The sequence below is a fragment of the Prenolepis imparis genome, unplaced genomic scaffold, assembly GCF_030444845.1.
Source record: "Prenolepis imparis isolate NDT839.2.m4 unplaced genomic scaffold, iyPreImpa1.0 SCAF_1, whole genome shotgun sequence".
NCBI lineage: Eukaryota > Metazoa > Arthropoda > Insecta > Hymenoptera > Formicidae > Prenolepis > Prenolepis imparis.
The window spans coordinates 4,948,374-4,974,082 of record NW_028141159.1 but is presented as its reverse complement, the minus strand read 5'-3'; the positions used below and the strand labels follow the sequence as shown (position 1 = coordinate 4,974,082).

Below are 25,709 nucleotides of genomic sequence, written 5' to 3'. Positions count from 1 at the left end.
TTCTTTAATTTTTCTGTTACAGTAACGCGAGAAATAGATAAAATTTATGTTCTATCGATTAATTATCTCACCCGCGTCATTCGAAATAATCGATTATTGGGGTCCATAGTATTCGTATATGAGCGTCACTAACTGTTCCTTTCCCTTCTCTCTCTTTTCACTCCTCGTTTTTCCTAATTTTGTCTCTCTCATCGACAGTTGCTCCAGCGTACCCTTCTCCACGGTAGAGCCGGCTTCGCGCCCCTCTTGCTCTCCTCCCCTGGTGAGCGTGTTGTCGGTTCGGAGCAGAGCAGCAGCTGACGAACGTAACAATACGTTGTTCCCGGTGCACGGTAGCACTATGTGTCGCACGATTACTAAAAGGAGAAACTACCAAAAGAGGACCGTCACGATAAAGCGGCATCTCCGATATAGAGCGTCGATCAGCCACACGGGACGCGAGATGTGAGCCCCCTTCGACACAGAGAACAAGATCAGGTAAGGTAAACACAAATTCGAGGGAGCTCTAATTTTGACCTGCTAGCTGTGAAAAGTCAAAGAACGAAAATTGAAAAAGGACGCGCGATCGCGTTTCTCGGTGTGACAAGATAAAATCTCGTCGCATGATATACTTGCATGAAATGTGAAATGCAAACGATTCATCGATAATTATATATAGTAAACTTCCGGGGAAAAAAATAAAGAATGCTAAAGATTTTTTATTGCTTGTTAATAATTTAATATTGATTGAGGCTGTATTTTTATTCTTTGGACGCTAGAGATACGATCGTGAGTAGTAGCAGTAGTGAAAAATTGTTTTCAATGTTAGAAAAGTAAATATAAAAAATGACTTGAACAGAGATATATAAGTGTGAAATATAACAAATATGTAATTTAATTTGACACAATATTGGAAAGCATTTTTAAATATTTAAAACGACAGAAATATCGTGACTCTCTCGAGTATGCATTTGATAAATAATTAATGAAATAATTTTGCGGAATAATTGATATATAATAAAGAAGCACCGTGTATAAATATATAATATAAAATATTGTGGCGAAAACACTTTGCAACTATATGTCAGTTGATTGTATAATATGTAGGTAGGTAACCGGCGTTGCATTTTTCGCCGGTTCCTCATGTATCGCAAAATGCAGAGAGTTATTTGCGGTCTTGATATTCTTAGTGAAATGATATCGCGAAGAGGGATGATATTTCCATATAAATTGCCAGCGGTTCTCCCTGTAGGAATTTCTAGATGTCGGTTGTGATGCGATAAATATATAAAATATATTAAAATATTTATAATCGGTAGAAGGCATTTATATATGACGCCATCGCGCTTGCTCTATCTTCAGAACTTAGAACTCGCAGCATTATTGATCGATCGCTTCTCTCCAGTAGCACACGAACACTAACGCGCAAATTAATCGCGCGAAAACTCGTGGCCGAATCTTATAACGTGACTCTTGTATATATATATATATATATATATATGAGTATTTTGAAGATGTCATTGTAGATACTCGATAATGTACTGGTTACAACCACGCAAGAGCAACCGGCGCATATCGAGTTAGTGTATTATTATCGCCTTTGATTACGAAAAGTTACGCTTTTGATTTTAATTGAGTTTAGACCGTAATTATATGTAAATTACTCGGTGAAGCATGTTATATCATGAAGAATGTCTCATCGCGACTGTTATTAAACCGCTGTAGTCGCGTGTTCTTGGAATACTTCAATCTAACTTTACAAGATTGAAGATAAATGTTCAAAAAATTATCTTTAATCTCCGAAAAAATTTACTTCCCCCGAACATGCATATATATCGGTCTCTTGTAGATTTGAAACCTATTAACAATCAAATTACGATTTGTATTACATTCTTTAATCTTCTTCATTATTTTAATGAAATCCCTGTGTATTATGATGCTTATATATTATTCGACTTCCAATTCACTTATTCTAACGTTGCTTCGAAAGAAATAATATATCCTTGTATAATGAGGGAACGTGATCAATGAGATAGTAGATGAAAAAATATCCGACACCTCGCTCACATATAACATATATACAATCAAATATATTACACTTATATACAATAAATATATACACAAATATATACACCTTTTCTTTCGGAAATATAATTTATAACGTGCATGTTATTGGATTTTCTTTCGTAATATCAAGACAATTGAAGATCATTGGCGTTCATTATAATTGTACAGTAGCTTCTATTGCATTGAGTCAAGTTTTATCAGGTCGAAGTTGACAATAAGCTTTCGTTGGCTTCCGCATAGATCCGTCCCTGTTTGTATCGTAACATGTCGTCGCGGAAAAGGAGGAAAAGGGGATTAGAGCTTCACCAGGAGTCAATGATCCGCACGCAGGCATTCCTCTCTTCTCAGGCTTCACTGACAACGAGAGCGAGGTGTCTCTCGTCGGATACTTTCTCATCTACTATCTCGTTGATCACGTTTCCTCATTATACAAGGATAGGATATTTCTTTCGACGTAGCGTTAGAAGTGAATTGGAAGTCGATTAATATGTAAGCATCATAATTCACAGGGATTTCATTAAAATAATGAAGAAGATTAAAGAACGTAATATATATTACAGAATAGATTAATGCATTCATCGATCAATTTTATTTATGGATTCGAAGGTAAAGAGAAATTTTAAAGAGTTCGATTACAATTTAAAAAAAAATGCTCTTCTTCATCTTCCCTTAATTGGCGAACACGCGCGAAGAAGTTCTCTCTTTGGTTGCTATTTATGGACTCGAAATAAAGAAGATATTCTCAAAGGGTACAATTAAAATGTAAGAAACAGTATGTCCTCCTTCTGTCGATCTTCCCGTCTTTCCGTAACCGGGCAGACACGATCAGAAACAAACTTCTCTTCTGGAACTCCTTATGGACTTATAAAGTAAAAAAAAACTCTTTCTCTTTTCCTCTTTCTTAAACGCAATTAAAAATAAGAGTCGTGGCCTCCTTCCGTCGTCGATGCTGTCAATTTCCTCCCTTCTCGGTAATCGAAAGAGTCTACTTTCCGCTCTTCTCTTCATGTATGAGAAAAAGAAACTCCAAGAACTTTAAGAATAGTAAATTAAAAGTTAAAAAGAGAGATGCCCTCCCTCTGTCGATATTATATCTTCCTCGAGCGAAATTGCGCTCCAAGAAAGACATTCTCTTTCTAATTTGATCTACGGATATCCAGTTCATCCGCTCGATATCCGAGAAAGTTCACCTTCCTCCTCGTGCACATACGTGGGAGTGGAAAGATAAAAAAAGGTCAAGAATTAATTTCCAAGAGATCGAAGATATAATGAAGAATGCGATCAATCTCGTTCTCTCGTAGATAACATTCTAAAAATAAAACAAAAAAATGAAGATTCCTGTTCTGGTCCTCTCGTTTCCTTTTCCATGAGTTTCTTCCGTCCCCTCTGGGACACGTGAGTCAAAGAGGTCGCCCCCTATACGTCTCGCTCTTACCTCTCTTCTCTGAAGAAACGAGGTGGAGAGAGAAGTGAAAACAACGAAGAGAGAAGAAGAGAGGTGCTAGAAGAGTAGGGAGCAACACAGCCGGAGGAACCCGGAGGAAAGAGGTTCTGTTATCCGGTCGCGGTCCTCTCTCCTCTTCCTCTGGTGGCAGGTCAGTGTTGCCGCGCTCGTGGTCGAGAACGGCCACGTCGCTTCGCCGGAGAGACGTCTCTTCTCTTTCATATATCTCTCTCGCGGGGGTGCGGAAACAACCGGGCCGGAAACAACGTCGCGTGCCCTCCACGAGCTGGACAGGAGCGCGTCCGCTGGCGGCGGCGGCAGGCGACCCGGACGATGCCTCACGCGACCCCGGGAGTAACACCGCCGCCGCGAAGCGACGCCACTGCGACCAGGTATGCGACCGTATATACTCGGTGCCTATGAGAGGGTCCGAGAAAGGGTCCCGCTTCCGTTCGGGATACGATCGCGCCGAGGAGGAATTATCGCGCCGGAAAGAACCTGGCACGAGAATCTTATTCCCGCCGCGCACACGGCGGAACCTTGTTTGCTAATGCAAGAAGACGTCCATCGTATCTTATTTATCATATCTTAGTTATTCTGTTGTAAAAGAGGTAGATAAAAGCCTGATAAATCTAAAATGATAGTAAATTAAACGATTAACGATTTAATAAATAACTTAATATATAATTGAATGAGTAGTTATAAATAATGGATAATTATTCAAAAATAATTTAATAGAGCATGTAGGTTCCACTTTTGATATATGTATTTCAAAAACGTGAAATTTTATCCATTGCAATATTATATATATATATATATAATATAGAGCAATAGGGATACAATACTTACAAATATGAATTAAAATTGACAGAAAAATATTTTTTAGGGCGATAAAAAAATCCTCTTATCCAACATTGGGTGATATTTTTTTAAAGCTTGCAAAACTGTGCTCAACGATTAAGATAACATTTTCGTTAAATTGTACATTTAATTCTACTATAACTCTATTACAATTATCCTAACTTTTTTAAATTAAAGAAATAGATGTCAATTTACCAACAATGCCAAATATTCAGAATTCCAATTATTAATTGTATTTTAATTACATGTTTGATGAAAATATTTTAATACTATAAAAATCAAAAAATTTAATGTCGCAATCTAAGATGTAATATATCTTATTCATTAGTATATTGAAACTTTCAGATTTTATTAATTATCATAGACTTATTGTATAATTATTAAGCACAATACACAACGTTCTGTGATATACACGGGAAATGTTTGAATTAGTCGACTGTTACGCGGCTTAATTTTTGGAGCGTTACAATCTCGAGCTGACTTGGTTGTAACAAGACAACAGGGATCATAGATCTCTTCTTCTTCTCGTGATATCTTCCTCTTTTTTTCAACAGGTCGCGGTCATCGCGTCACGCCACGTGAATCGCGCTTCGCTTCTCGCTCTGATACCTTCCACAGTTTAGCATTGATCTTGAACTCTTTTGTACAGTACAGATTTCCGAAGCCACGCGATAAATTCGCGTATAATCTTCAAACGATATCTCCGATTTGTTTCGACGAGCTGAATAATTCTTCTAAACCGAAGCGTCCATGTTTTACATATTAGATCACTTTGAATTCCCTCTTGTTATAATTTATTTGTTCGATTTTACTCCTTTAAATGTGTGCTTAGTTATTTAATGGCCGTAACACATGGAATGTTATCCGCATCTAAACAGAATTTTAATCAATATCTAATATCTAATTTTTTATTCATTATTTTTTTTAATCACAATCTGTTGTTGTACCTTTTCTATAAATATTTACGTTTGAGATGTATTAATAATTACAAAAGCCAAGTGTTACGCGATCATATTTTTAGAATCGGATGTAGCTTTACTTGGAACATATATAGCACTAGAATACCGAGCTCGGACCAGACGCGCGTACGTCTATGTAAATATGTAAATACGTATAAACCGAGGCGGGAAACAGCCGGAACCCTCTCTCCGCTTCTTTCGGCAAAACGAGAACAGGTTCCCGCGCGACGGCTTTTCTAAAATCTCCGGAATGTACCGCCTTCGGATGGATCTTCCCGTCCGCAGGTAGTTGATTTAGGATTTGCCTATACGCGATAATTACGGGGAAAGCCATTAAGAGATCGAGAATTAATTATGATACCTTCTACGAGTCTTCTACGTATATTATCTCTTCTTACATTTACATCATCACCACAAGGAATGTAAAATGTGTTGCGAGGGAGAAAAGTGATGTCATTTCGTTTATCCGATATGACACTTTCTCCATTATTCTCTAATCTTGTACCTTCGAATTCTTAAATTCGAAGAAACAATCCTTTGTCTAGATAGGCCTCAGAATTTTCCATCTTCAAGTTTCTAAAATTTCTAATTTTGAAGCTTGAATAATCTATTTATTAGGATGTTTACTCACTCACTATTCACATATCTCATTTCTCGAGGATATATCCAGATTTCACGAATAACATATACATATTCATATTATACGCGTCAGCTTTTGATTTCTGTGTGAATTCAAGAATCACTTCTGGATAGAGTCGGATAGCAAAAGATCGCGGCATCCTTGGACACCCGGTCGTCTCCGTCTAGTTCGTTTTTCCCTGAGTAATTCTCTGAAACTCTCCTTTTCTTTTTATTTTTCTCTCATTCTCTCTCGCTGCTCTTCTTTCTTCTCCTCTATCTTTCTCTCCTCTCTGGCGATGCACCTTGCACCACAAAGTCCGACTCGTCGGCGTCATCAGTACGGCTTGTGGCAATGTAAAGTGGCCGTGTACACGCTGAGGCACAGTGCGTAAGACAGATGTTCTCGAGGAGCAAATAAAATCGAGGGAAAAGGAAACGAGACGACGACGACGACGACGAGCGACAGTCCATCGTTCTGTTCCATTACCCTTTGCCTCGTTCAAGTAAAAGCGAGAAACTCGGCCGAGAGATCACCGCGACTATTGTGCGTGAAGTGCAAAATTTCGAGAGAATAGAAAAACAATTATTCAAGCATACATATATGATGAAAACACATGTCTCTTCGACATTTTTTCCTCTATTAAAATTACAAAGCTATACGAGTTGTAAAAAATATGCACATATTTATATATTCAAATGTCTTTGTTTTCAAACTGGTCTCTTTTGCAAATCAATTTCCGTCCCTAGCTTTGCGTATAAAGAAGAATAAAAAAAAAATAAATAAATAAATAAATCGATCAAAAGAACCGCTGATGAAATGCAATCGGGAATTGAAATTTTCACGTCGCGGCGGCACTCACAGTGCCGTTAAGCCAACGGTGCATCGCCTTCGCCGGTGCGCTGCATCGCGTTGCATAGCAGCGGAATTATTTGATGCGCGCGGAAGATTGTAAATAATCGCATCAACTCTCCGGCGAAGTCGGTGGAATCGGTATACTTATATCGATTCAACAGAATAATAATTCCTTAGCGACGGAAGCATTGAACTCGTATATATGTGATTTTGTCCGGTCAGTGCTATGCTGCATTCCGAGTCATTGCACTTTCTAGCGGTCGGCGATCCAGCGCGTTTTCCGTTCTTCGAACTTGGGAGGAATGACTAATTAGGAGTCAGCTCGTGTGAAATCGTGTAAAAATGATTGATCGTTATTTTTTCTTCGCGTTTCGTCGAGAGAAATTTATTAATCCTCAATGGATGAGGAATCAATTTATTTTGAGCGTTAATAAAGATAATTTAACGCCTATAAAAGTAAATCGATCCTTCCTGCGTTTTTCTTAACGACCAGTGGATTAAGAATAGTATAATACATGCTCCTCTTACAGCTGCAAAGCGGCGGTCTCTTATATATGTTAAGTTAACGGTACGGTAACGGTTGTACGCGGATGTTAACTGCGATATTAACTGCGCGATCCTTAATGCCGCCATAATCGTTGGCCCATTACTCAAATTACTTGCTCTTGCTATTAACCGTATGAGAGATGCAACGCCGCTGCAGTCAAACACATTTCGTTCTTCAATTAATTGAGGAGTGTTCCGAAGGTCGACCTTCCGATCAATCGAGCGATTGCCTCCTTGAATTCTTTATTATCACGTAAGAAAGATATATTATAATCCTACATATGTGTTTCATAATCTCTCATTAACTCTCATTTCAATTTATCTTTATTATTATGACGCTCTGACATTTGGACTAAAAGGATGTAACGTGAATGCTAAATTCTCTTTTGACATTTGAAAACAATTATACCGCGTTCAATTAATTCATTTCTACCATTTTGCAATGCGAGCATTATATCTATATATAATAATGGTTAGCAATATGCAACGCGATTAAATCATCTGTACACAGAGAAACTTTTCTCTTAGAATTCACCCTGAAAATCATGATAATCGTAGGACAATATGGCATAAAAAGAATTTTATGAGAATTTCTGTGATTAATATTTGAGTCGTTCGCTCGAAGAACGACTTAAGTCGACTTAAGTTTTTACACAAAAAATTGAAGATTTAACTAAATGATTCAAGTTATTAAATATTTTGCTACTCAGCAAAATAGGAACGTGTATATTAAACTATATAAAAGCTGAATAACATAATGATTAATAACTCAAATCACACAGTTGAATCTTTAATTCAATTTTTTTTGCAAAAACTTAAATCGACTTAAGTCGTTCTTCGAGCGAACGACTCATTTATCACAATAAAAATAATAATATGTATTACAATATAAAATATAAAACATGTTTGATCAGTTTTACTATGCAGTTTAGTAAAATTAATCAAACATGTTTTATATTTTATTGTGATAGATATTATTATTTTTATTGTGATAAATATTAATCAGCGAAATTCTTAAAATTCTTTTCATATTGTTCCACGATTACCATGATTTTCAGGGTAAATTCTAAGAGAAAATTCTCTCTCAGTGTAGAGATACACGCGTTAATATTTTAATCGATACACAAAAGATGTAATCGCGCGTCGAAACGAGATTATCCTACCATGTGACGTTCGCAAGGTAGCGTTCGCCAGGTTAATTGCACGGGGGCGAGATTTCAGGCTGCTTCCTGGCGGCGATCAGAAGGGTGGCGCAGGCGCGAGACTTTCGCAATCCCTTGAGAGGGAAACTGACGCGGACTTCGGCGGCAATTTGCGGGGAGGAAGGACCAAAGTTTCCTCAGTGTTTTCGCGCGCGTCGAGCACTTGCGATCGTCGCGAATTTTCGCAAGAATGTACGCTCGCGAGATCCTCACTAAGAATTCGTCGACAAGTGGTGCGTCCTTCGAAGATACCTAATGAAAATTGTTCCATCAGTGGCGATGTTAATTGTAGCGGGGGATTAATAAAATTTTATAATGTGCGAGGATCATTGCTCGTTCAATTTAATTGTAATTATCCGCGAGCGATTGGGACATGATTCGATCGCTTTTGGGCTTGACTGTTTCGCCGTTTAGTATTAGTTGAATATTAATTCGAAGACGAATCAATGGCATGAAGCCAGTGGTCTCGTGGGCTGGGTCGAGTTTGATATTTTTGTCCATCTTGGAGTGGGAAATTATATACCCCGGTACATGATGTAAACATTCGATAAATTTTCTACCGGAGATCTTGGCAATACGTCAAACGTTTCGAATTCCGTGAATTTGGCATATACGATTCAAAAGAAATTTATACCCCGTAAGATAATTTCACTTATTCTCGAAATTGTCCAAATTACCTAAATAGTCTCGGTAAAACTGTAAAGAAAAAAATTGACTTCATATTAATATTCTACATTAATTAATACTTTCTGTAAATATGTATATAATATATTTATTTATTTCTTTATTTCATCGAATGATAAAAAAGTCTCTCTTTTTTCCTCGAGAGTGTAAAAAATAATGCGTACAGATTTCTCGAGCTATTAAAAAAATGTCCATTTACTTGCGGACACAATCTTTTTCTCACTGGCGTTTGCATTTGTAAACTGAATCGAATTTGAGATACTCGTCAGCACGCAACTAGGAAAACTGACAGATGCAAATATTTATAACAGTTCGCAAATATTTGTAATATTTCCAGCACGATGATATGAAAGAAATTGACCCTCGAATATAGCGATATAGCGGCTGTTTAGCGGCGCGCGGTTTCCGGGACCCGGTGAACGCGATCGATAGCTTTATCGGAATCGCGACCGGTATATCTAAAGAAGAAAGTGTCGGGAAAAAAAGTATGCAGCTACTTTCCAGCTTCATGGGTCGCCATACGAAGCGAGGAACTTCCTTAAAAAAAGGTACGTCGCGTCGCGGATGAGTGCGCTCGCGCTCTCATGCTGGAGCCACGTGACATTAATTAGCTAGTTCAACACGCGCGGGAAGAGAGGAAAGGCGGGAGGCAAAAATTTCACGCGTGAGATATACGCAAAAAAGATATCAGAATTAAGATTGCTCGAGACGAACGTCATCGTGTTAGCTGAGGAGAACTTTTCCGATCTTCACTTGCAAAAGAAGAAAAAAAAAAACATTTATCGAGCATACATTTTTTTTATACCGCCGCGACACGAAATTTTATATCAGACGAATAAACGTATTTGTTTACTACACGTGTGGAAGAAATAGATCTATGCACGGTTTCACTTATCACGCTTTGTTAGTTCATCTTCTGGTAAACAGAAAGGGGGATCAAGTTTTAAATCACACAAGGATAACTTGTATATTACGCTATATTTAAACTAGGTTCATGTAATATATGAAAATCAGTGAAATATTGCCGAGATTTTTAATCAATATATAACAATTAGTTCCAATTCTCTCTCACGATTTGACTTTCGATGTTCGCGAGCAGTTTGCGTCACATGTTGTATGTATAAATATCGCATATTAGTTCCATGTGACATGATAAGACCGATACACCATGGCCGTAACGTTTGAGCAAAATTGTTGAGTTTCTCCGCACACGCACGTGCAGAAACTATGTGGAACGCAGCGATAGAATATTAAGGTAAAGCAGGCGCATGATCTAATAACTTATTTGATCGATACCCTCGGAAATGCCTATATAACATCAGCGTGAAGCAGTTACGCTCACGCGATGTGGATGCTCCGTGACCAGTTTTGTACGGTACGGCGATCATCGAGAGCATCGAAATTGCTTTTCGTGGAACCTCTATAGAGACGACCCCGTGCGCAACTTGTCAAACAAACCCGACTTGGAGTTCTATTCGATTCACGTTGCAGAAGTTTGGAAGACACTTTCTTTCTTCTAGCCGATCAACGCGTAAGATACGTACACGTGTAGTATAAATTTTTACGCAAGTTTCTAAATATAATTTTTATCGGTATACGCATGTGGAGAGAGAGAGAGAGAGACTCATGTTTATTTTATCGATTTTTATTCGTCAACATCGTAGGCTACTTATTCTAACTTTGTTATCGTACCGTACGTTATTCGCGACACGCTAACGAATACTTGGCATTATACATATATGTCGCGTATATATTCAAAATACGGGGGAGAGCGTGATTCGCCAAATTCAATCTGCGGAAGTAATTACTCTTGGCACACAGTTGGACGCGACGTCAACCACATGAAAGGTTGCAACGTTAATTCCACCCTGTATGTGCTTCCATAAGGTCAAGGTTGTGTTCTGAATTATTGTTCTTATCCTCCTAGCTTGATTTGTCGTGTCGAATCATGTTACAACTGCAATATTGAAATGATATAGACACTGCTAGTGTTGTATAAATAATTCATTCGGTAGGTAAAATTTAATTAATTGTTTCTCAAATATCAACAATGTCCTCTTTTTCTAGGAAGACCTTAGAGGTCTAATGATAAACTTTTTTTCTTCTTCACTTCTTCTACAGCTAAGTCTCAAGCAAAACTTTTCCATTCAAGAATATTCTCTCGTAGTTTTATTAAGTATACTGTATAGAGTATACTTACAGAATAAATCAGTGGAAACGTGATTCGCGAAGGGCCGAGGAAAAACGATCGTTAGGCGAGACAGTTGGCTGAATAAATGGCCGGAAGATTTCCGCGGGGTACGTCGCGTGGATGCATTTCTCGGAGTGCATGTATGCACTTCTCCGCGGCAATAATTCTTACGCGTGACACTTGTCCTAGCTCCTTTACCGGTGCACTGATTGATATGCACCGCGCACACGATCCGAAGAATTGTAAATTTATTATAGACCATAGATCACTACGGTGTAGTTTCACTGATCGCTGACTGTAGTTCCACTTGAATTAAATAAAATTCAATTAACTCTCAGGACAGGCAGAAGAGACTCAAAGAACGTCACGATAAAAAGAATAGACAATGAGAACAGGCAATAGAATAAAAATAATAGGGCACATAAGATCATCATCTTTGCTTTAATCATTAAAATGTAAAATGGACGCATATAAAATAAATGCTAGAATTATCCTCTAGTTAATTAAGCAATAAACCATATCGCATAATTAGCAGCTATTAGTAGAAATTCAGACATCACGCAAGTTAGGATCTACCTTCCTTTTCACGTAGTTCCTTGCGCTAAACGCGGTCGTTTAATTCTCACTTTATGTTTATCTCAATTGCATTCGGAATTGCATTTAAATTTTCTCTATATGGTTATATACACGTATGATACGTTGCGTTGCACATAGGTACATAATATCTCTAACATTGCGGATGTATATTTTCTGTTCCTCAGGAAAGCGCGAATCCAACGGAGGCGAGAATCCTGCTGGTAATTGGTCGTCTTCGACGGGGGGTCCGGTCAGACCCCTTAACAGTACCGTTGGTGCAGGGGGCACCAACATGACACCCGACGATCCCGCGCCCGACGAAGAATTCGCCCTCGCCATCGCGCAAAAAGCACAGGTACGGCCGCTTATCGAAGGGGAGGAGAGCTTTCTGCTCGGTCAAGCCGAATAATAAATTCTTGATAGCGAGACAACCGCGCGTACATATACATGCCGTTCTCTCGCCGAGTCATTTCCTCGCCTTCTCGGTTGAGAAATAGGCCACGATAAATGTTTCCTCGCGCACCTTCTCGTCTCTCTCTTTCTCTCTGTGCATACCTTAGTCGAAATCTTTTATAAACTCGTTAATATGCAAATGACACTTGTGAGCAAAAATTCCTCTCCAAGTTTTCCGATTTATTTGTCCTTAAAAATTCATCAACACTGAAAAACTTAGGCCAGATTGAACTTTATTAAAAGATTGAATCGAATCGACGTGGAGGGAGATTAAAAATAAAATTATTATGAAAAATAATTAATTAAAGTTATCAATTGAAAATTTTTTCACGTCGGATTTGAGATGGAATTTTAATTAAAATTATTAATTAAAATTCGATCAGAGGAACGCGGAGGGGAAAAAAATTAGGACAGCCGCTACAAAGGTGTATATAATCGTACGCAATCGTGTGTCGAGGTGCTCGCATATATGAGACTAACTCGGATACGTACTATTTCTCGTGTGGAATGTCCCTCGAGCGCACAGGTAACGTATGTAATTTCAATGGCCAGTGTCCCCGTGCATACGGCGGATATATTTTTCAAAAGATCCTACGCGAGCTGAATCGTCAATTCCGTAAAAACGACCGTGAAGCACAATGCTCCGTGAAGAAGAGAGGAGCCGGAACGCGATGTCCCGCGTTCAACGTGTTCGCGATGCATACAACGTATACGCATCGTTGAACGTTCGCTGACGTCGTTATGGCTATTGTCGTAGAACTCAACGATTTTTTAACATTCGCTTTTGTGGGTTTGAAGCCGACCTATTTAACGCTTCGAGTGGCTCATCGTTTAGGAAAACGTGACGATATTTATTCAGCCGATTCTCTGTCATAATCCCAGGATTATAATATATTATTTGTCGATTTATCCCATTCGGATTTTCATTTTAATAGACTATGTATCCGTTATTCGTGTGACTGAGAAATCAATTGTGGGGTGCGAGAAAATTTCACAAAAAGTAGAATCAGTCGGAAAATGAAACAATGCAAAGGAAATCTCGCATTTTTAACGAGGAAAAAAAAGTACAATGAACTATGGAGAAATTTATAAGAATTGTAATTAAAATAATTTTAAATGTATTTTTACTTATCAAATTAGCAGCAATTCTGTAAATTCTATATGTAGTTCTGTTTCGTTGTTCGTTTCATGTCGATCGAATTGAATTTTGAGAAGAAGAAACTTCTTTCATGGACCGTGTCTGAAACTGCATAAACATGCCATATAATGATTACCCTGAGGAATATATAAAGTATCCTGGAATTTTATTATCTTAATTTTAACATAAGATTAAATATAATTTTCATGTTTTTTTGATAAATTTAAGCTCTGTTTCTTTCAGAAAATTTCACTAATAAATTCTAAAATAAAATTCTGAGAAAGTTAAATTTCTTTAAAGAATTAAGTGACACTAATGAGACTTTGTTGCTCGTTTGTAGCCCAAAATTTTGCCGCTTCGAAAAATTTATCGTAAATTTTGGTTTAATTAATTCTTTAGATATACTCTAACAATTTTTAAATCTTCAATATATAATATTATTATTGTATTATGATATTATAATTAATTATCAAATATATAATCACGGTGTTTCGTTTTGAAATGTTCTGTGGCACTTTAGTAAAAAAAAAATCAATTTTTAAAATTAGATTAAAAAAATAAGATGAGATAAAAGATGAATAATTAAACATCTCGATGCCTTTATGGAAATTTATGGATGCAGAACTAAAATTATAATGTGGGAAGTCATTGAAGTAATGCTTTCCGGCATAGAACTCGTGGGATTTCTCGAGCGATCTTTATCTCGCACTCTTTTCTAGTTGCTCTACCGAGAGTAATTAACACTCTACTTGAAAACAGAATCCTTCAAGATAAATTTCGAACACGTGCTGTATTTGAAAGAAGCCGATCGCGTTTGAAAACGTTCTTCTTTCATACATAAAGATTTAGACATAAGTTTTCGTGAAATGCAAGATCTTACTGAATATACAAACTTATCGCAGTATTTACCTGATTATAATCTAATTAATGCAAATAAATCTTAGAAAGTGCGTCTTTCTTCGTAGATAAGGCAATTTATCTCACAGAAATCGATTTTTACAGAGAGGATATTTTTCGCGCACAATCTTTTCTACAATTATAAGACACTTCTCTGATGCAGCAAACGTCATAAATTACGATGCAAGAGTAAAATAATCTCCGCCGATGATATTTATTTCGCCGTAATTTCGTAAATGGGAAAAATATAGCTTGCGACGAGAAACACACGGCTCTTTCGGAATATTTTACGAGAGCCGGGACACGCCTCTCTTAGCATTGGACAACTTTCCAATTAATGAAACGTTACGTTCTTGACGGAACAGGTTGAATTACTATTGCGTAAGGGCGCATGTTGTGCGCGACAGCGATCTTGCGTCCTCGAGACGATATCGAGAGGTGCGTCGAGGTACCTCATTGCGTTAATATCGCTCTAGTTAATTTTAAGAGCGGAGCTCGCTCAGCTTGCTTCAAAGACATGAAATAAATACTGCGAAAATAAAATCTTGGAAAGTATAAAAAATCGTATGTGTATATCTAAATTATTTCATACATTATAAATTAAAAATTCCACCGCGACCATCTTGATTATTATACTTGTTAATTATAATATTATAATGTGATATATATTGGATATCGAAAAATTATTAGAGCGTTTTTAAAGGATTAATTAGGCCAGCCTTACGATAATTTTTTCCTTAACGCAAATATCTCCTTTCTCAGGAGAGATTTATCATCATATTATTTATACGATGCTATTCGAATTCGCTTTTATTCGATATGAACTCATATTTTCTTTTCTTATCCTTATCGAGAGGTCTATAAAATTCCATAAAAAAGAATCATAAAGCCTTTTATTTCTTATGCTTACGATTTATTATTCAACCACGAGGTTAATGACGCTTTTCGGTGACGTCAGAGAAACCTCTTCGACGTTACACGCGACGTCGCGTGTAACCACGCAGGAATGATGTCCTACATCCTAGCAAGACGAAGATACGATATCTTGGACGTGTCGCGTGACATTGCTTTCACTTCTCGCGAATCTGAGGACAAAAATATTTTCTGAGAATATTCTGAAATTACAATATACATATATGCACGGTTCTAGCATCCCAAGGTTTAAATTACTGTTAATGATATGCTGCAAATAAATGTACGGACGGACTGTCATTGTAAGGTTTCTTTCGTATCGCTAATGTCTCTTTATGTTGCATTGAATACGACAAGAATGCACCTAGCGCACTACGTCTGTATTTAGTTCACGAGTATATACTAAACAGGATGGAAAAAAAACAAGAATAAATTATATTTTACAATCTCGTACATATGCGGATAGTTATACAATTGTGGAAAAATTGAAATAAGAAAAGTATTCCATTTTAACGTAGAGAATTATGCATTATAGTAAAGAATTAATTAATTCTATTCTATATTATATTATCTGATTCATCCACATATCCGTTTTTAAAATATATGTTTTTCTTCAGTTTGTTTCCAACATTTTTACACCTGTTTCTCTTTTTAAATATATTTTCGTACGATGCAAAAAAAGAAAATAAATATTTAATTACTGTAAATTTAAATTCAAAGATATTAAATATGCATAGAATAGGAATATAGAATATCAAAATTATAATCGAAGAGAATATCACAATTACATATATTCCATAAAACAAAAGTAATATTCTGGAATTAGAGATCGAGCGTAATTAAAATAATTCTAAATAAATATATTCGATAATAAGAATGAAAATGGTTCTATAGCAAGCCATAATAAAATATTAAATTAATCAAATGTTTTTTGTGCGTCATTTCACATTATCAAAAATTAATTATCTCATCATGAGCGACAGAATAATTAGCATTTATTTGATCGTCATTAACATCGATGTTAATACAACACTTTGAGCACGTTATGCTCGACTCGATTATCGCCGAATTAATGCGACGCATGCGATGGGATGGTCCCAGGGCTTTCATATTTATTTGATACATGCAAATGCATGCGCGCGTGAATGCATCGGATGAAATATCTCTTTGCAGAGAGACGCAGAGGCAATCCGTACAGCTTTGTATCTCGGAGTGGCACTCGCGATCACCTGGATAATAGGAGCGGCCGGGCTGTCGTTGGCGTGGCTGGTTCTGGTCCTGGCATTGGCAGCGACGATCGTTAAGGCAAGAGTGTCCCGGCTTCTTCAGACGGAATTGCAACATGAATTGGCCAGGTTACGTAGGAGACGGGCTTTGTACAAGGATGAGACCGCCGAGTGGCTCAGTCTGCTTCTCAATAAGTGGCAAGTACCGTTTTCAACAGTTATCGATGACCGGAGAGGCTAATTGCGAAAAAGGGACACCTGGTGCTATATGTTAATGTACCATCTGCTGTACCTATGTTAATAAGCGTCACTTATTTGAGTTGCCTGCGAAAGCGTGTAATTATTGTCGAGTCAGTTATTATACAAAGAAATTCATATCGACATCTCCTTTTATTAACCGGTACAAATGTTTTTAAATAGAAAAATCAATCACTTAAATATAAATCAATATATAATTGTTATATCATTTTATATATCAAATTGTCCTTATTAAAAAAAAAAAAATCATAAAAATAAAAATATTTTAAGACAGAGAATTTTAGAGAAATGCAACAAAATGTAATAAAATATATACATTGTTGCTATTTTCTTATATTCATAAACTACTTTCTTGTGTAGCTATATACTGATCAATATATCTGAATACACACATACATTTTTAATATATATTATAATATACATATATATTATCGCGATTGTCCTCATATCGGATGGGTGAATGAACTTCTCTCTCTCGTTTGAGAACGAGTACTACATATTGTAAACATACCACATTCCTACCGCACGTGATGTATGTATAGATGTAGCCTTTCACGTTTCTGTTCCTCGTGCTGCGAATAAAATCCTTGTCTGTCGCTGCTGCTGACATATGTCGAACGAAATGATTTGTCGATTTTTAAATTGACGTGATTAAATAAATCGTATTCATAATATTATAATAGATTATAAAACATCATTGCCAGCTGGATTCCAAATCAACTTGAATAAAGTACAGACGTAAAAGAGAAATCGAATATAATCATACATAATTTTTTATTTAAAATTATAAAACATATTTTAAAAAATGACTATTCACTACTCATTGGAAATCAAAACCTATTAGTAAAGAGCTTTCAAGATTTTAAAATTTTGGAGACGCTTATATGTTAGAAAAAAATTAATATATATACATATATGTATATATGTATATAATTGTATGCACGTTTAAGAGCAATTATCTTCACGCACGATTCTTTCCTCGTTTGTCAGTATAGTTGAAAACGGCTAATGCGATAGGCGGGAATAGGCAAGGAAAGAGTGCTACTTATTTGGATAGTTGATAGACCTGTTCGAGCATTCCTGAACTGCCGGCTACGGATTCTCACCGAATAACGAGGATATCTACATGAGGGAAAAAGCGATGAATTCAGCGCGACACTTTATATACATGCATTGTATGCGCATAAAAGAAACAGATGCGGCGACCAGAGACAGTATAATGATCGCATCGGCGTTTATTTGATCATGTAGAAAACGTACGATAGTTACGAAAGAAATTCTATAGAATCGAACATCTCATAAAAAATTCCGTAGAATCTAAAGAGCCTGTACAATAACCCGTGAATAGACTTTAATTCCGTACACGTGCTGAAACATGCTTGAAATAATACCAATATTTTGTTTGAATTCTATAATTTTGAAAAAAATAATGATATAAAATTATAAATAATTTTTTGAAAAATTATAAAATATATATAAATATTTATTGTAATTATATTTAAGAAAAAAAGAGAAAAAAAAGAGAGTATAAATATTCTAATATATATTTTACGAGAGAATTTACGATGAAAAGCGTGAAGATATCAAAAAATTGACAAGATATTATCACTATATTCTAAAAAATGACAAGTGCGTGGGCACGTGTTAATCCACTCATCTGTAATCTTGTTTTTTAATCTATTGACGAAACCGCGTGGGCTGTTGAGCATTATATACGAATCGACTCGTTGTCAATGGGATGTCATTAGAGATAAACTCTGAAAATAGCTCACTTTTTATGATACCGAAACCGTCAGTATACATTTTTCATGCTTGAAAGAGCGCTTTACCGTAGTAAATCTCGCTATTCACTTAATTAAACTGAATATTTAATGAATCATATTTTATCACGTCGCTCTTTGAAATATCTTTTAGCAGGCATCTAATATGAATGGAAGAAATTAGCAGGGATTGAAAATATTCTCTGCGAAATAGATTTAATAAGTTGAAATAAAAACTAGTATTTTAATTAAATTCAACAGAGATAATAGAATGCACACACACAGTTGACAATAGTAAATGAAATTATAGGAAAAGATAATAGGAACAGAAATTCTCTCTCTCTTTCTAATTTATATATCGAATATATTATTTCTACAGGTGGAGATTCAGCGCCGCTAGTATCTTTTCCTTGGCGAAGGAACGACTGGAGCCTCTCCTTAATGAAGCTAAACCCGGTATACTAGGTAAGGATTAAATTATTTAAAAATATAGTCGGTCGATTTACAACAAAAAAGGAACTGTTGAGGATGAAGAAAAACCTGCTAAAGAAATTAAATCATCAAACATTCGAAAAATTCCGAATTACTTCATCGTTGATTTTTCATAAGAGATCCTCATTTGTCAGGTCCATTAGAATTACGCGAACTCACTCTCGGCGAACAAACACCGTGCATCACTCGCGTGAGAACACTCGATTGCTGCAGCGACGATGACCTTCCCAATGGACATCATTCCGGCCAAGCTAAACTATCCATCGAAGCGGACGTGCGGTTGGACTGCGAGCAGTTCCGCATGCTCATCACCACGCGGTTGTTTGGTAAAGGGTGAGAGAGATGAAATCTTTGCTATATTAAACATTTTTTAAAAATATGTTTAAAAGATATTTTTTACGCAAATATTTTATCTTTTGCATTTTATTCACAATCTTGCTGCAATTATTCAGCCAATCTTGATTTCGTGTCCAAATTTTTCCTCTTTATTTCGCCCTAAATTATTTTTAATTGCGATTCATCACTATCGCGCAATTCTTAAATTATTTTCTATATGAAATTTTATGAATGAAATTTTATGAATGCGTTTTTAAAAATGCCTCGTAGTAGCGTGGGGATGGACATTGATCTGGCGGTGGAGAAGCTATCATTATCGGGCACGATTGTCATCGATCTAACATTAAACACGTCGGCGCCGTTTCCGCACGCGACCGGGCTTAGCGTGAGTTTCCTGGAAAAACCGGATGTCTGGTTCAGCGTAAGAATTCTGCGAGCGGTGCAGATGATGGAGATGCCGTTGATCAAGACCTGGATTCACGCGGTGGTCACGGACGCTCTGGCCAGCTGGCTCGTCGACCCGGGTCATCTGGAAGTAAATCTAAGGGCGCGCGAGCGACCGGGTCCTGGACTGGATTCCGTGACCAATTCCATACCGCAAGGAGTGCTCACCGTTGTTCTGTGCCAGAATGGTTGTGCCGGTAAATGTTTTTTAAACAAAGATCGTCTCTCTTATTTACTAAATTATAATTAATTTTTTTTTATTAATTATTAATATTAATTATTAATTTTATTAATTAAAGAATCAACCGATGAGAATTCTTCTTTCTTCATCTTACATGTGTATCATAGAGTGATCATTGAAAATAAAAATAGATTAGACTGAAAATTTCAAAACACACAAATTAAGGCTCCTGGTATCTTGTCGACCATGTCGGAATCGTGACGTCAGAGGCGAGAAAACACACGCTAAAAATTTTTAGATGCCATTTCTAAATAAAAACATATTTGCATAAAATAACACTTAAGATCTCTTTAATACACTTCTAAAAAACGCCGAAAACTATCCTTTTCCCTTTATAATCAATCAACAGCTGTAAAATGTAATATTATGAGGCCCAGTCCGTCTGGTCTTTGCACATGCGCAGTCATTCCGCATGTCAAAGTCTGATATCTCGATCATTTTACGGTTGTTGATTGACTGTCAAGGGAAAAGAATAGTTTTCGGCGTTTTTTAGAAGTGTATTAAAGAGATCTTAAGTGTTATTTTATGCAAATATGTTTTTATTTAGAAATGGCATCTAAGAAATCTCAACGTGTTATTTCTCGCCTCTGACGTCACGATTCCAATATGGCCGCGGTGAGCACCCAGGAGCCTTAAATTCTCTTCTAACATTATCAGTATATATGTATAATTAAATCGTGCGTTTTACTTATCATATTATCGTTAAACACGCAATTGTTATATTACAATCAACGCGTATTATTATGAAGCCTCATCATTACGAAGTCGCTAGAAAGTTTTTAATGAGTCTTTCTCCAGCAAACGTTGCCGATGAGGTGAGATGGCTCGTGGTAACAATAGGCGATCAAAGACGAATCACCTCGAATTTGAGCTCCACGTGGAGCGAAGATGTGTCTTTCTTAGTCGGGTCATTGGACAATGAGAGGATTACCATCAAACTGAAAGCAAAACGGCTCGTTAGTACCATCACTTTGGCGCAATTCGAATTGGCGTTAGGAGTTTATGATTGGGAGAACTCGCAGATGTAAGCATTGATCGCATTTAATTATACAGGCTATAATTAATGCTACTTTCTTCAGTTTTATGCTATTAGTGTAAAATTAAGTCTCTTATCGAACTTGTAATATACTGATTAATGCATTTATCTTGATACAGCGTTGAGACTGTGTTACAACAGAAGAAACCATCCCGTAACAGCGTTAACATTCCGAATATCAATGCACGATTAGAATACACTACTCTTCCACATTTGGATCCCGAGTTACCGCAGCCAGAATTAATAGCCGATAATATGCATCTCGCAGGTATAAATACATATAAATAAATTTAATTAATAAGATATAAATCTAAAAACACAGAGAGAAAGTATTGTTTACTCGATTAATTATATATAAAACTTACTCAAGTTGCAACGAACACGCCTTTATAAAATATTTTTTTTCGCGATGATCAGTATGAAATATGAAATATTTTCAGTGCCGCGAGACTTTTGCCACAAAGCGCACAAAGCAGGTAAATCTGATTGAGATATCGAGTGACGAATGCGAGTTTGAGCATGATTTATATGCAATATTTTTTTTGATTGAACGCGCTGTTTAACTAAATGTGTACGCTTGATTATTTTATTGCCGAGATATTCATCGAGTAGTAAAGTTTTCAAATATGTCAAGCTTTGTATTTTATCATTCGCTACTCCGTAAAAACTCGTAAAAGTTGTGAATGTATTTTTTTTTTTTTTTTTTTGTAATAATGACAAATGAGAGAAATTTTATTTTTATTAATGCATTAATTAATGCGTAATTTTCAGGGGTACTGATAGTTTACATTCACTCCGCTGACAATCTCAATGATATTGCACAGTGTAATCCTTATTGTATGTTATTCAACAATCGGAAGAAGGTAAAGCAATTTATCTATCGAATATATTTTTACAATATTTGAAGTTACATTCATGTGTGAATTATTGATGTTGTATGGATTTTTAGGTCAAAACAACGCATTATATACGTTCGACCACGTCCCCGGTTTGGGACTGCAGAGCGCAATTTTTGGTACAGGATTACACTCAAGTATCGCTGAGCTTCGTTATCTATTCATGGAATATAGCGAAATCGATGGATACGGATATGCTTGGATTAGCGATGCTATCTCTATCTCAGGTAATCTAAATAGATACTTTTAAACTAAATTCAAGTTAAAATAAGATTAATAATTTGCGATTAATTTTAAATCTGATGTCAATTTAAAATAGACTTACACATTATAGACTTTATTTTTACATTAAACCTTTTAATTTTATATTACCATTGTTATTATATATCGCGACTGAAAAATAATGTTCTATTAAAGGACACGACATGGATTGTTAGAAAGGAACTCATACTCAGTGGCTCCAACATCGCTTCTTCCATGACAGTCTCTGTTCTTTTTTATCCTGTGAAATGCATACAACAAGTGGTTAGCAGTCGCAGAAGCAGCATAGTTCCGACCACGCTGGACGACGAACCAAAAATCAAACGGAATAGTCTGCCATGGATGCAACAAGCTGTAAATTTATTAGAAATCTTATATTTTCAGAAAAAAATGATTCAAAAATATTCACTTAAATTTTTTAAAACATTTTCAGAAGTTGCTATTAACGCACAAGGACGTTGATCCCGCTTCCTCCGATATATCGAGTTTACTATCCACCGGAAGTGGTTTGATGGAAGTGACGCTATTGCGCGCGAAAGATCTCGTTGCGAAGGATCTGAACGGTTTCAGCGATCCTTTCTGCGAACTGAAACTAAACAACGAGACAAAATATAAAAGCAGCATAAAAAAGAAGACGCTGAATCCTTGCTGGGACGAGAGTTCTATCATGGGTTTGCCGAAGACCGGGGAAGCTTTAGATATCGTAATTTTATATATTTATCTTTTTCGCTAAGATTGTCACTAGAAGAATAAAGAGCTGACATTTTTAATCGGTTACAGGTATTATGGGATCATGATACTTTCGGTATGAAGGACTATCTTGGGAAAGTATCATTGACTCTCGACGATATCAGAAAGCTATCAAACAGCGATCAGTCCCATTGGTTCTCGCTCAGGGGAACCAAGACGGGATGTATAGAGCTGAAAATTAAGATCTTATCGGAAGAATGCGAGGTAATGCGTTCATATACAATGATAATATCCTACATTATATTTTTTTTTACTGTTTTATTCTCGCGCTAAATTTCCATTTGATTCTATTCATTCTAGACGCAAAGTACGTACGCAACTAGCAATGTCAGCGACAATTCTTCTCGTCTAAATACCGAACCTGACTCCTTGTCGAGTATTGTGCGAAGGCCTTCCATGGAGAAGTCTAAAATACGTCTGCACTTGGACCCAGTCATACCGCCACCGCCTCCACCACGCACTGTCACTCTCTTAAAGCCGACTACATCCAATCAGTCCGGTAATATCCACGTCGATTTTCAATCAATGTCATATAATAGGTCATTAAATATAGTTTGTTTATAAAATTTCTTTTATAGATAAGGCTAGTATCACTAGTAAGGAGTCCAATGAAATAAACGGAACGTCGAGTTTCTGGATTCCGAAAGTTATCACAGAATCCGCCGCTGTTTCCGTCGACGAGACCGACACCACCAAAGTGATCGCGGAAAGACGTGCCTCCCATCACAGTTTGACCCCCAGCCCCGAACAGAGCTTCGGCAAGAAGTTACCACAGTACAACAGCTTTCGCATGATGAAACAGAAGGTAAACGCGATTGACTAGAAATCGTGGTAGAAATTTCAGTTCAAGGTATTTCGTGTAATTGTAGGTGAAGAGAGGTTTAAAACTTCGTAGATTCCGTTCGGAAGTAACTATAGAGGATAAGAACGATAGTAAGGGCATCACGTTGAGCCTGGAACCCAGAGGCGGCGGAGAGGCCGACGCCACGGAACTTCTCTCGGAATCTGGTCTGGCTCATGCTGTATCGCAACCGGATATGTTAGGCAGAATAAGGCAGCCCAGTCCGCGCTTAAGATTAAGGCCGAACGGTCAGTGAATAATATTAAAATATCACATCATTATGTGATATTTAAAAATAATTTTAATGTAGATATTTTCTCTATAGACCTTTGTTACTTGTTGTTCATTTGAAAAATAAAAATATATTAGTAATAAGAATTCATTATATAGAAAGAAATATAATTGAAATTTTGGAAACTTGAAGTTAAAATATAAACGCTAAAATATAGAATAAAATAAAACTGTTTTATCAATTATAAATTAAAAAATATCAAATATATAAAAATCACAATTTTTAGATTTAAAAATTGTCAACGGCACTAGAGAGAAGTATTCCGGGGTGGAAGGAAAGGTTCTTCAGGCACAGGGTCTCCATGTAGCGCACATTGCTCAATTATACTGTCGAGTAAAACTTCAAACGTAAGTGTATTTAACATGTTGAGATGAAAATTTGCGCAGATGATCAAACTGAAAATCTCCAGGTGCACCAGTCCCGATAAGATCGTGTCACCTAATGGAGGTAAAACTATCGCGAAATCGCGATTGCTACCGGCTATGCCTAATCCTCAGTTCAGCATAGATTTTCATATAGACGGCGATGGCGTACCGAGACAAGCTTTGCTGATATTTGAGATCAGGAGTGCCAGCAAAGAATTGCTGGCCAGTCGGCGTATAACTTTACACGAATTGCTAGGTATCATATTTTAATTTTTTTTAACTTAAGATATACTTAATTGCACATTAAAATAGAATTTAATTATGCATGTATTATTATAACAGATAATTTATTTTATATATATGTAAATTGAGATTTTCTCTCTCTCTCTCTCTCTCTATATATATATATATATATATATATATATATATGATCCTTTTAATATAATTAATTTTAATTATGATGTAATTAAATATTGTATTTGATTTTGTAGGAGTGTCCGCAGCTAGTGATGAGATTCATACGTGGTTAGCGCTAAATAACGGCGCCTCATTGGAAGTACAAATTGCTCACGGAAGGGAGCTTAAGAATAAGTCGGCGAAAAAGTTATTTCGTTCTTGGTCGGTACATCGGATAGGGAAAATATGAAATTTAAAGAAAATCAAATACTGCTGTTGTACATCTATTTAACATATACTAATAAAACCATAAAACTTTTTAATCTTCGGGAAAGAATCAAATTTCGGGAAAACGAATTCCGTGCACATTTTTTCATATAAAAGGACAAAGAAAATTATTTTTACAAATAATGCAAATAATAATTATATATCTATTTAAAAGAACTATGATAGAAGAATTTTTTGTGTGAAAAGTTCTTTCCAGTTATGTCTATTGAGACTTCAACAGCATTCCATATAATATTCTTCAATCTTTTGTATGATTATATTGATAAAAAGTTTCATATTCTAATACACAATTTCTGACAAAATTGTATAAGATGAATTATATATATATGTATGTGTGCGTGTATATGTTAAGTCCTAATTTATGTATATTAAGATTTTTCTAACAATTACAGAATATACAAGAACATTCAACGTCAACGAGAAATATTCTGAAATACCATTTCA

At 36.2% G+C, this 25,709-nt stretch overlaps 1 protein-coding gene across 10 annotated transcripts; it reads left to right on the top strand.

Annotated features, from left to right (window-relative positions):
* Nucleotides 1-319: 319 nt before the first annotated feature.
* On the top strand, nucleotides 320-25,709 carry LOC145943095 (uncharacterized). Of its 10 annotated transcripts, none has more exons than XM_083050460.1 (21): nucleotides 8,660-8,765; nucleotides 9,554-9,764; nucleotides 12,169-12,338; nucleotides 16,557-16,807; nucleotides 19,007-19,092; nucleotides 19,254-19,452; nucleotides 19,726-20,096; nucleotides 20,939-21,164; nucleotides 21,296-21,444; nucleotides 21,617-21,652; nucleotides 21,948-22,039; nucleotides 22,126-22,299; nucleotides 22,490-22,687; nucleotides 22,767-23,036; nucleotides 23,114-23,287; nucleotides 23,384-23,582; nucleotides 23,662-23,888; nucleotides 23,953-24,172; nucleotides 24,443-24,563; nucleotides 24,626-24,837; nucleotides 25,073-25,709. In XM_083050460.1, the coding sequence occupies exons 2-21, from the start codon at nucleotides 9,704-9,706 to the stop codon at nucleotides 25,225-25,227; spliced, it is 3,591 nt and encodes a 1,196-aa protein (XP_082906586.1). In that variant the 5' UTR covers nucleotides 8,660-8,765; nucleotides 9,554-9,703; the 3' UTR covers nucleotides 25,228-25,709. The 10 variants fall into 10 exon arrangements, with proteins under 10 accessions (XP_082906632.1, XP_082906627.1, XP_082906586.1 ...); XM_083050451.1 differs by having other exon boundaries at nucleotides 8,673-9,059; XM_083050472.1 differs by having other exon boundaries at nucleotides 8,673-9,169; nucleotides 19,729-20,096.